The sequence below is a fragment of the Glossina fuscipes genome, unplaced genomic scaffold (assembly GCF_014805625.2).
Source record: "Glossina fuscipes isolate IAEA_lab_2018 unplaced genomic scaffold, Yale_Gfus_2 0, whole genome shotgun sequence".
Taxonomy (NCBI): domain Eukaryota; kingdom Metazoa; phylum Arthropoda; class Insecta; order Diptera; family Glossinidae; genus Glossina; species Glossina fuscipes.
Genome location: NW_023998414.1, coordinates 18,952,934 through 18,965,304, shown reverse-complemented (window position 1 = coordinate 18,965,304; position 12,371 = coordinate 18,952,934). Strand labels below are relative to the sequence as shown.

Here is a 12,371-nt window from a genome sequence, read left to right as displayed (position 1 = left end):
ATCTAAGCTAACATGCTATCACGCTGAAGTAAAATATTAGAAAAAAGTCAGTCAGAGACTTCTTCACATTACCAATAGTAGGGTAGCTTGTCAGCGATTTTGTTTTTAGCAAAGATCTTCCTATCTACCATCCATTCGTTCGAATTCATATTAAAAACATAATTAAAAACTTGTCTCTGCTAAAAATGTCTTTGCTAAGTTACAATTTATCGTAAAGTAACAAAAATCAGTAGAGCAAACACCTGCAGGTATAGAACGAATGAAATCTTCAACTACGACTGAAAATTAAGTTACTCCTACTAACTTGCAGTGCTGTTAACTACTAGTGCCAGCTTGCGTTCCCACCTACAGTCGAGTAAAATCACTAAAAGAATGCAATATACAAGTCAGGTTATACTAATATAACAAAGACATTACGATTACTGTCGATGTGTCCTAAGCGACGCTGAAAGCTATCCGAAAAACAATTAATTTCCTTACTATGTTGAGCATATGTCATTGTCAAGACCCCGATATAAACTTTACTAACACATGGATTTTCAAATTATTCTGATAGTTTTCATTGTCCCCATAAGGCACATGAAAAACTGGAATTGCGTTTATTTTTTTTTTAACTTTTTGATAACATATTTTGTATATTGTAACTTTTCCACAACTGTGTACATACATTTTACTGTAAACAGTAGACGTCATTTTTCTTCTTTTTTTTTTTTCTTTCCTTTTTTACAACAAGCAGAACGATATTTTGCTTTTTTTAATTACGTACGCAGTTGCTATTGCTCTATAGATTTTATAATAATTTTCCAATTTTTTATTATATCGACCAGTTATCAATTTCTCTTAGCAAAGGCACGAGCTAAATGTTAAAATAGCCCATATTTTAGCAAAGATAAAAATATAGGTGTAGGGACTTAACTTCACGGCAATGATTAAAAACACGTTTAACTGTGGAAAACGTACGGGTACAAGCGTTTTATTGCTTTACTAAATTCCTTTTCGGCTTTAGGTGGCATGATTGAAGGTTAGGTCAGAACGGGCCAGGCTTTCTTCGATCAAAGTGCTCATAGGCCTCTTGTCTGTCTTCCATAATTGTTACGCATTCTTTGTTTTTGCGGGCGACAAGTCCATACTCTGTCATACGATCGAGGAGAAAATCTAAATTTTCATGTGCACATAATATCGAGTAGGCGTGGTTAATTTTCTCTATTTTCGGAATACTGAGCTATGTACTGAGCTTTATGAGTAATAAGCAAAAAACTTGGAAAGCAAATGTGTTCACATTTACCGTTAGGTAGACGTGAGGGGCTTTGTAGGCGTGTTTTTTGAAAAGTTTGCGTCATTTTCTCTAACGGGAGTATGCGCTACCACATATCCTATATAGCTAGGCAGAGAGACAGATGGAGAGCGGAACAGACAGACCATTAGAACATTACGAATTTGAAATTGGCCAAGAGTTTATATATCTTAAAGGGTTTTTGAACTTTGCTTCTATGCATTATATGTATATATATATGAAGGTTTTGGAAGAAAAATGAAATGAAGACGCACCATAAAATTAGTTGGACGTAGAATATACTTTCAAATATTTATAGATGTATTTGCTGTCGTGTATGTTTGTGACTAATGGGCGAAATACCAATTTTCAATATTAACCTGCCTGCAAGAACTTCCAATGTTGCGAACTGCCAAGTTGAAAGCTGATATCTTCATTCTTCCTGTCAAAGAAATGCTTACAATGAAAATGCTGATCAAAAATATATATACTTTGTGGGATCTCGGAAGCTTCCTTCTGTCGAGTGTAGGTCGACATTAGGTTTATGTATGTAATCGGCTCGCGTAATATTTTGACACGTCCTCTTGTCGAATTTTGTCAAAGTTATTGAACAGTTTGCTTTAAGGAGTATTCCGGAATTTCCTGCAAAAAGGCTAACTGATAGAGTTATGTTAATTGCCAGCAATACGAAGAGGACTTACTCTCCCCAGGAAACTTATGTTGTACATATTGAATTTACATATTAGGTAATGACTTGCGTTTCCCGGTTGGACTAAATCTGCAGGATTTATGGTTATGGCAGCAACGATAAAGCATTTTTGGTTTCTATAGAAAAGCAATCAGACAATTTTACGAAAAGCAATCTCACACGATTGCGAAATTTTTGAGGAAATGTTATTAAATGCCCAAGTGGTTGGTCATGGTGCTTACTGTAATGTATTTATCGCATATGTTGTGTATTGTTATTGTAATTTATTAGCAATCGTAAATATAAATTCTTTGATCAAGAAAGGAAAAGAGAAAAAATATTGATCGCTAGCAGCTAAAACTGTACCGATTAAAAATGTCAATCAATTAGTAAACAAAAAAATAAATATTAAAAATTTGAACTCATTTTTGAACAAATCTCATATCATGTATGGGTAAATTTAAAGCATCGTCTATATACCTTTGTATTTGTACATTTTAAAGAAGTGTTAGTGCTGAACTATTTTTTTTTACGTTATACCTCATTGTTCGTGGCTCAATGGGAGTGATTTTAAAATGAGGCAAAAGAATTTGTTTTGTTTTTGATTAATTTTAGTTATTGTCTGCAAAATATGCAGAATTTTTATGATGCTTTTGCATTGTTGAGAACTCAACTTAAGTTTCGAATGATATGTTGCCCATTTTATTTATTGGCTTTTAAGCAGCTAAATATAAATTCACACAAATCTAAATTTACTTACTCAAGAATTTCACTTATTTACCTGATGCAGTAATTTCCGTTCAAGGAAATGTCACATAAATTTCAAACCGTACAATAAAATCTTAAAAATTTATTTTAAGCAAAACTCAATCCAATTATACTGTTTTCTTTTTTTTCTTTTTTTTTTATTTCAAGTTATTTTACGCATCATGATCGAAGAGAGAAGAGAGCATCATACAAGGGCAATTTTTACCTTATGTCGGTCGGCCTTTATTTCTACAGTGTCAATAAAATGAAAACAAAAAAATAAATAAATAAAACCCTTTCACATAAAGGCACATATGTGTTTTTTTTCTGCAAAAATTAAGATATATATACATTTTTCTTCTTTTTTTTTCTATTATGATTCAGATTTATTGTTTTATATAAGCATCACTGAACCGAAATGGAGGTATATTCATTTCATTGAAACGTTTGCAGGACCTAGAATATATCTGTAGAATCCCAGTATTAAATTGTGAATCGTTTTAAGTCAGTCAAATTGTCCGTCTGTCCCTTTGCGTCCCTGTATAATATCGGTTGTAAAAAGTACGGCAATGGTTTAAAATTGGGCAAAAACGATAGGTCTATAGAATAGAATATAGAGTGAGCGCGTCTCTGCATTTTGGATTTCTTGCCTATTCCTGCAGATATAACAAGAAAATTTTTACCATGGATATGCCATGGATAACCCCAAAGTACCTATAATGCACCGAAAACTGAAAAAATCAGGCACGCCTATCCAATAGTGCGGAATATCGAAATTTGCTTTGTTCGAATTTTTTCAATATAAACGTGATAAGTACCCAAAAGTCGGTCGTAGCTGAATATAGTTTTCTTGCTTGTTATACCCATTAGTGAAAGTTAAAGGTATATTGATTTTGTCAATACATTTACAACATGGAGAGATTGCTATGCAGTTTTATTGCAGTTTGAGTGAGTATCTGCCCTAGACAGCCTCACTTCACGGTATCCCCGTGACGCAACAGATTAATTGGGGAAGCGATTCTACTGCTCTATTCTTGCATTGTCTTAGTTAGGTCTACGTTACGGACATCATGACGATTTGAAAGTTTTGGTGCGTTTATAACCTTCGAGGAAAATTATAGTTTCACTCGTCATTTGCAACAAGCAGAAGAAACCTTCGGAGACTCTACAACGTGTATATATTCTTCTTAATTTATATCAAATACTCAAGCCAAAAAAAAAGGTCAGAGACAAAAGTAATTTTTTTTAATGTATCGTTTGTTGATGTTTCTTTGCATCCATTGTTGAACCATAAGTTACTGTCGTTATTCAGTAGGTAAGTGTTTAAGGAATACGCTTTGAAAGCGCTTTAACCTTAAATAAACAGAGGTTGTGCCACACTACCAAGAAGAAGCGACAAAAATTAAGAGACAATTAATGTCGCATTGAGCATAATTTGTTTGAATTTGTTAATCTGGAGCAATTTCTAAAGTAAAATGCTCCGCTTATTGCTTCTTTGAATTGTCGCGCATTGATTTAAAAAATCTTTCAATATTAAGATGAGTAAATGACTTTGCTTTACATCAAGATTTGATCAAGTATATGAAGAGTGTAAAGAAGAAATTAAAAAAACGAATTTATGCCCGAAAAGAATATTAAGTGCAGACTAACTCGTTTCATTGCCCACTCATTACCGCTCATTTCGCATAGCAATAATTGAATAAATTAGGTTGAACATAGTCATTTTACCGCTGAACTATTCTTTTCCGTTTAGTGTGAATGTGTTCGATCCCCTAGTCATTAATATAATCTAACACTAAATGTAAAGATCTCCTTTTTTTTCTCTCTCCAGGTACCACTGAATTGTGGAGCCAATCGTGCGTGCCCTTAACTTGAATTACACTAAATTTGTGTTCCAACTGTCAAAATCCGCACTGAAATGTATGAAATTTGTCCAACGGCTAAAACCACCGACATATGACCGGAAAGCTGAGATGATTTGGTATATACATATATATGAATATATGTGAACAGGCAGGAGTAGCTCAGGTAAGAGAATGCTTTAATGATTTAAAATATTCTGTTTCCTATAATTTATTCACAGTGACGTTACATTTTGTCGTCTTAGTGTCGTCGTGTACAATAACTCAGTACTGGACTTATCTAATACGCTTGCAGACTTTACAGCAAAGCGAATAGAGTTTTCTCATGCGTTTCATTCTTTGTTTGTTTAAATTTCAAATTATACATTAAATGTAAATCACAATAAAATTACGTTATTTTTCGCCAGACGTGATAAAGAGACACCGTTTATAGGTGGAAGCAAAGGAAAAAACAAAAAAAAAAAAAAACACGAAATAAAAGAGAATATTGTGGGCAAACATGTACATCAAAATGAGATACGTGCCCGAGATGTTGATGAAGCCATCGTTCCTTCTTTTCAAACAAACTACAATATGCGGTTATACCGTCTTTTCAGCTTTTCATTTGTGCCGCCATTATGCATGTTTCATATATGTTCATAAAAAAAGTTCGCCTTAGGCAACCTGGCCGATAGCCCTTCACATTTGATTTCTTTTCCTAGAATTTTATTGATCTGATAGAGACGAAGTTTTGATAAATTGATTGATTGTTACATTGATTGATCTTTGTTGATTATGTTTGCGTGGTGTATCCAGAATTCGTTCTTTCTCGTTCTAAAAAGTTGGCCTTTGTTTATTTAGTTTCCTTTTTTTTTATTTATTTTTTTTTTACAGCGAACAGCTGTTGCTCATGATAATTTAAGCGAGTTATTACTAACATTTGCAATATCGGACTTAGTTACGAATGATCGCATGTTAACACAGTTTATAACCTACGTATTTTGCATAATATTAACAGAATTTTTTTGTGACGAAATGACATAAACAGGGCAAAAATTGTCTTGGCCGCACCGTATATTGATATAGACTGATATTCATTTGATTTATTTATATATCAAATATTAAGTTAAAAAAAAAAAAAAAAAAATTAAAAAAAATCAGTCAATACAAACTGACATTTTAAGGAAGTTTTATGATAGAGTTATTTAAAATTTTTGGGCAAATTTGTTCAAATTGTTCTTGACTTTTTCTCAAAAAAGTAAAAATAACTCGTATAACTTCAAAAGTAATTTATTCGCCCTCGTCTGTGTTCTGTGTGCGTTAAATTAAAGATATTTAAAGATGTACGTACATAAGTATCAATCTAATGAACTTATTGACTTTGTTGGTAAACACTAAACAACAACCGACAGAGGAACTTCAAGTTACTATTGCGATTATATTCGCATTTCCTTTCGTTTCTACTACGTTTGGCTTTATGCACACTCTCTCTCTCTCTCTCTCTCTCTCTCTCTCTCTCTCTCAGACATGCTATCTTTTATCGTAAGCTATGACTATTTTTCCTAGCAATGGTTAGAGAGAAGAATTCTTTGTTATATTTGATGCTACCATTGTTGTTGTTGTTGTTGCTATTGGTTTTGTAACAAACACACTACAGTTAAGCTATGCCAAAACTAAAATTTGCAAGCCATGACCAAGCGAGCATATTGAATTACTTTCTTTAATGATTACATTGCTTTTCAATTATATAATCATACAATATACACAAGGCTTACACCGGCTCACGCCCATATCAAATGTAATTCGAAATTTTTCGGCTATGTACATATGCCTGCATACAGTGGAGAACATAAATGCGTACAATGATGACCAATACATTTGTAATTATAATATCTTTGCAACGACTATAATGTTTCCCAAGCCGATAGGAAATTTTCATCATTCATTCGATGATTGAGTTGCGATTGACGAATTCTTCCTATTATAAGTTAAATCGTTACCGGAAGTTTGATTTGCTAAAGAATGCCAAATATTTTATAAACTGCAAAAGGGTTTTGCGTCTTTGTTTTGCATGTGATGACCATGCATCCTGACAATTGTGAAAAACGATTTTGATCGGCATCGAATTTTTTTTTTTTTTTGCTTTCCTTCAATACTACGAAAGTCTTCATATGCAAAATGTTTTAATGATAGCTGGTAGGAGATCGGAAAGATAGATTAAATTGATTAGTTTGATGTTGTGTGTATTCGTTGAAATGTTAGTCATGATGAGTTGATGTTATTCTGCTATTTGTTATTCTATTTGCTATTTCTGAAATTATGTTATGCTAACATCGTTTCATGCTTTATTCTTCAAAATTATTCGTATTATGTGTTTTACTTATGTCAATAATTATGAACGATTTTCAGATGATGTTCATCATTGAATGGATTGGAATGAAGTAAGTAACGTGTTAACTTCAGTTATATGCAGTACTGTAACTTATCGATATGTTTACATATGCTTAAGCCACATGATTAATCTGGTACTTGTGTGGTAAACAAACGTACTTAATGTTTTGCAACCAATATAACTCTAGAATGTTGGTAAACTTTGTGTGCGATATACAAACATTTGCACATTTGTTCGATACACACATCCTTTGAATAAAGTTTACAATAAAAACACCAAGTTATAGGTACGACACTAAATGAGTAAGGCCTTCGTGTTGTTGGTATTGTTGATATAACAGTGCAACCGCATACAGTACACTTGAGCGCTTACTTGCACACATAAGGAACATATGCTATAATGAATACCACACAAATTCATTTAATGTATAGTTTTTCCAGATTTGCCTATCTATAGATATTTTAGAGCTCTTTGGACACTTTACATACACCGCATATCCTATATATTAAGTTTGTCAAATGTTTTGTTAGGCATTCAACGACATTCAAGCCAATCGGTTTTCCTAAATCGGTTTCTAAAACCGATTGCATAATGAGTTAAGTTAAGCCTGCTCTTCTACTTTTTTACCCGATCATTAATTGACCCCGAGTGTCCCGAACATCTCCGCTTCAACTAAAAAAAGGAACAAGAAGAAAAAAAAAAAAGCCATAAATTGGTTTATGAGTAAAGAACTATACATCTTAGTACTTTTTTTGTGTTATATTTTCTGCTGCTCGGCTTTGTTTTTTTCAGCTCAGTATTTCACATGGTATGACTGATTTATATTGAAACTAGTCAGCTTAATTCGTTTGGAAAAGCCGAATAATTTCAACTTGTTGAGTCGAAATATTGCCTAGAAATTTAAATGAATAAGGATCCCCACACACACACTCTGAGGACCCTTTAAAGCATAATGTCTATTGCTTCTAACTGGTCACACATTCACATTTTATTATGAGTATCGTAGCAATAAAAAATTTTGTTTGCCTTGAAATAAACTTTTATCATATTATCAGTTGTCTTTTTTCTCCCCCATACCCCTGTGGGCAAAAGCGAAAGCTAAAGAGGCGACACGTGGCGAGTCAAGCGAAAGGGTTTATATTTTCATTCCATAAACAGTTTATCGTTTATTTCAAATAGTTTTTAATAGTAATTTTTGTTTCTCGTTGTCTTTCGTTCATCTTCTCCTCGTTCTCGTTCTCTTTAATCGCCTTTTTCTTCTTTTTATGCATTTTTGCCTGTGCAATATTATAACCGCAGCGGGATTCTGATTGATTATTTGTTTCCAGTTGTGATTAGTGTTAATATTTGAGCATGTATTGCGATGCGTACTTTAAAGATTTATCCGATTGCGGATTTCTTTTTGCAATCGATTTAAGAATGACTTTTATTTGAAATTTATCTTTTGTTTTCATATATATCAGTAAAAGCTCGATAAAAGTGCTCTTCGCAAGAGTTCTTTTTTATGACAAGCATAGGGAATTGATGTTTTCAATAAACTCGATTATGCGAGCAGAATACGCTTGCATGGTTCGTTGCGGTTTTTTATTGCGTATGAGGTATGAAGAGGATTCGGCTCGAGCTGAACCCTATTTTCAGCTATTCATTGTTCTTCTAATAAAAGATTTATACGTAAAGATTTGTGATAATAGACTTGCATTCATATGCCACACAACCATAAATATATATATATATATATATATGTAAATGCAGGAAAAGCGGGCTTTAATAATTTACAAGGTTTACAAATAAAACAGTTGTTGCTCCCTTCCTTCTATTTTTCGCTTTTTCTCGACTACAAAACACAACTTTACTTAATAACATTGAACGAAACTTGCATAAAGGTATTTCAATGGAAAGCATACTCACCTATATTATGCTTGCAGATAAATGAATGTTTGCTGAATAAGTCCTATTAGGTATAATTTACCACAATTGAAAATTCACAATCACATGCTATCTTTTATTTGATCCTCTGGATTGTAATTTTTTTTTGTTTTTTTCTATTTCGTTTCTTTGTCTTAATGATTCTCCCATATCTAAAAAACGAAAAACAAAAAACAAAAAAACAAAATAATAATAATTGTGCAAATAAGATTTTTTCGAAAAGCAATTATATAACAGATGTGCTTTTATTATATTCTATTCAGGTATTATCTACGTTCATATGCGGATAGTTAGAAACAAAAAAAAAAAAGTAGAAAGAAAAGTCCTTTGCATTCAAATTTTACATATGTATGCCATGTGCCAAAATATTATTTTGCGATAAAGACAAAAAAACAAATTTATTTGATGTGAAAACTTTCTTAAAATAGGGCGTTCTATAAACGAACCGATTCAACCCGTTTTTATTGGGCGTTTATCTCTGAGCCAAGACCTGTTACTATAAAAATTCTCGAAAATTTCGGCTTGGTTCGGTAACTTGATCATAAAAATGCGGGGACAGACGGAAAGATATGCTTATTTCAAAGAAGAAAAAACCAAAGTTTTTAATTTGACGCCCGTAGACGCTACTGAAAACATATTAAGTCGAACCATTGTTACAATCAATCCACATATGGCTCTGTTTTTTTATATATTGCACTACTTTTTAGGTGCAAAAGAAGAAAAAAGCAAAGTATATTTACTCGCCGAAGACCGAATCTTTTATACCCATCACCGTAACCCTTTCTATATCTACTCTCCAAAGGTTTTTGTTTAATACGCATATCCTATTATGGGGAAAAAAATTTATCCATCCAGCGCGGTGACGCCCAGCATCATTGATTAAAGAATTAATACAGTCGCTTACTACTTTCCAATTCCAATAGGTACAAAAATGCTTGGTCGGCATCGAAAGAAGTTTGTTTTTCTCTTAATTTATTTTATTTGTTTGTTTTTGTTTTTATTTTCATTAATTCCGGTCGCGATCTTAATACTTAAAACTAATTTCAACAACATATTATTATTTCATATTTTCAACTTTGATGGTTTATATATTTTTCCTTGGTTTCAAGCAGTGGCTGTGTAAAGCAGCTGAAGTTGAACGTTCAAGAAAACAACAAACAGTTGCGTGGTGTTATAAACGTTACAAAGGCCAAGCAAAAGCCAAGTAAAAAATGAAATTTTCATTTATTCGCGAACAGTCGAGCATATGGTGATATAGGTTTTCAACTAATCAATGATAAATAGTACAACTGTCATTAACTGAGAAGCTCGAAGATTGGGGCAAAATCTTTTAAACGAACCTCACTGGAGCAGAGCAAGGAGTAAAGCTTTAAAAAATCAATAGTATATAAAAGCAACTAAAAACGCTATAGTAGGACACGGTTAGCCATTAAATGCCCCACATCACCCTATAAGAATTCACATACCAACATTCCAAAGTATGACGACAGATGGGAAGTGATCGGAAAGGCGGTCCAATCCGAATCATTTTCAATAGCGTTCGTCCTTGTACCTAAACTTTTCACGCAGGCATAAAAGGCGGACAGACGGACAGACGGACAGACGGGCAGACAAACCCAGATCGCTTAAAAAAGTGATTAAGGATCAATGGCCACAATAAAAGTGTGTCTATCTCAAGTCTTTCTGGGTATTGCGTATATCCGCACAAGCTTAATATACGCTCGCACCATAAGCGATGTGGTGAATAAAAATGTAATCAGTTTAACAATTGATATTACAAAGATCGGGATATCAACGCCACAGAAATACTCAATAACGAAAACTTTCTTATGATTAATGTCAATGATGCGATAATAAGCGAAAGCGAAAGCAACGTAGCTAGAGAAGAATTTTATGATCACATTACATGAGCCAAAAAGGAAGGGAAAATAATTGAACAAATGATACTTTAAGCTTTAAGCTTATGCATATATTTTTACTTCATTTATGATTGCTTTTTACTTGTTTGTGCCGCTTATACACAATCCATGAACTTAATTACATGTATATTATAATGTCTCCTCATGATTGTGTATCAATTCAATCTATATCATGAAGAAAGACAATGAAAGTCAATAAATTCTCTTAGAGAGTAAGCAAATAAGAAGAAAATTAATTTACAGAGTCCTTTGTGTGCTGGTTCTTTATCCTGTGTTTGCGTGTGTGTCTTAGTCTTTTATAGTGCTTCTTCTACAGACAAAGACGACGGCAAAGTGGTCGATGGTAATAATGAAACGTCATCTGGCATCAGATCGTTTTCGTTAAGAGTTTTAGGTTTTCTGGTTTTAGTTTTAGGTTTACGCGTAACACTCCATAAATTGATTGGGTTTGTCGAAGTTTCAACTACATCATCATTTTCGGGTATCTCTAGGCTTCTCGGCAAAACGGGTGAGGCGTCAGTATAGGTAGCTAAAATTACATTCGCGTGACAACATAAAATTATCATTGAAATATTTGTTGGCGAGAATTGTGCTTACATAGATCTTCGCGGTAGCCGTCCCGATCGGCAGTATAATAGATGGTAAGAAATTTGCCATTTTTCAATGGATGCGAATAATAACCTTTACGCGCCAAAGACGTGTCATTGCCTGTACCCTCCCAATACGATTTCTCGTAACGTGCTACGCCATTATTTAATAAGAATCTAAAATTGATATGTATGTGTGTAAATAATAGATATAAGCATAACAATCTATAGTGATGAGTTTACCTATATTCATAGGTACCATCTTTAAAGCGTCGATCGGATTGTTCTAAAACGTAGGGCTCTTTCACATCAATGGGATGATAATTGTATTGACGTCCATCAATATCTTCATTATTAGGATCATTATCGTCATTTTCTAATGACTCGCTAATAGGAGAATTTGTGGCTTGAGTTGTGGCTGCTGTGACGGCGGTTGGTCTTGTCCTTGTTGCTCTAGTGGGATATCGATTAACTACTGTACGTGCTTGCGCTGATGCACTGTGAATACAGCAGATACATAGCAAAATTGTCACCACGAGCAAAACACGTACCATCCTCTTCATAAGAATTTCAAATTTTAATATATATACACATACACAATCGACTCACAAGAAAGGCAAGAAAAAGTTTAGATAACCCAGTAAAGAGAAACTTCAAGTGAAATTAAAAATATTTTTTTTTTTGTTTATTTTTTAACAAATATATCTTGCGATGTTGTGCTTTCGCAGCTTTTGAGGGTAAATTTTACTCGTGAACTGATTTAACTTTAACACACTGTTAGATGCTGATTTGTTTGATGTGCATTGGCAATTGATTACTTGGATTTCTTTTGCTTTGCTTTTATAGCCTGAGGTAAAATAAAAGGGTTCCTTATTTTATATATTATGAATATATATATATATATATATATATACATATATATGCATATACATATATGTATATATATGAGACTGTCTTTACTCTTTACCGAATCACTTCTGATACAGTTGTAATGGGGG

At 33.2% G+C, this 12,371-nt stretch overlaps 1 protein-coding gene across 1 annotated transcript; it reads right to left on the bottom strand.

Moving 5' to 3' along the window:
* Positions 1–11,082: 11,082 nt before the first annotated feature.
* LOC119638364 lies at positions 11,083–11,992 on the bottom strand. The gene is made up of 3 exons (XM_038035502.1): positions 11,617–11,992; positions 11,384–11,550; positions 11,083–11,315 (listed from the first exon to the last, which is right to left on the bottom strand). Exons 1-3 carry the CDS (start codon positions 11,934–11,936, stop codon positions 11,083–11,085), a joined length of 720 nt encoding a protein of 239 aa, XP_037891430.1. The 5' UTR covers positions 11,937–11,992.
* Between the last annotated feature and the right edge of the window lie 379 nt (positions 11,993–12,371).

Bases quoted from the DNA above. Each gene is read 5' to 3' on its own strand.
- LOC119638364 (XM_038035502.1), bottom strand. From the start codon at position 11,936: ATGAAGAGGATGGTACGTGTTTTGCTCGTGGTGACAATTTTGCTATGT. The intron at 11,551-11,616 runs GTAAACTCATCA...TATCAATTTTAG, and splicing joins GATGGTACCTATGAATATAG to ATTCTTATTAAATAATGGCG. The intron at 11,316-11,383 runs GTAAGCACAATT...ATGTAATTTTAG, and splicing joins CGGCTACCGCGAAGATCTAT to CTACCTATACTGACGCCTCA.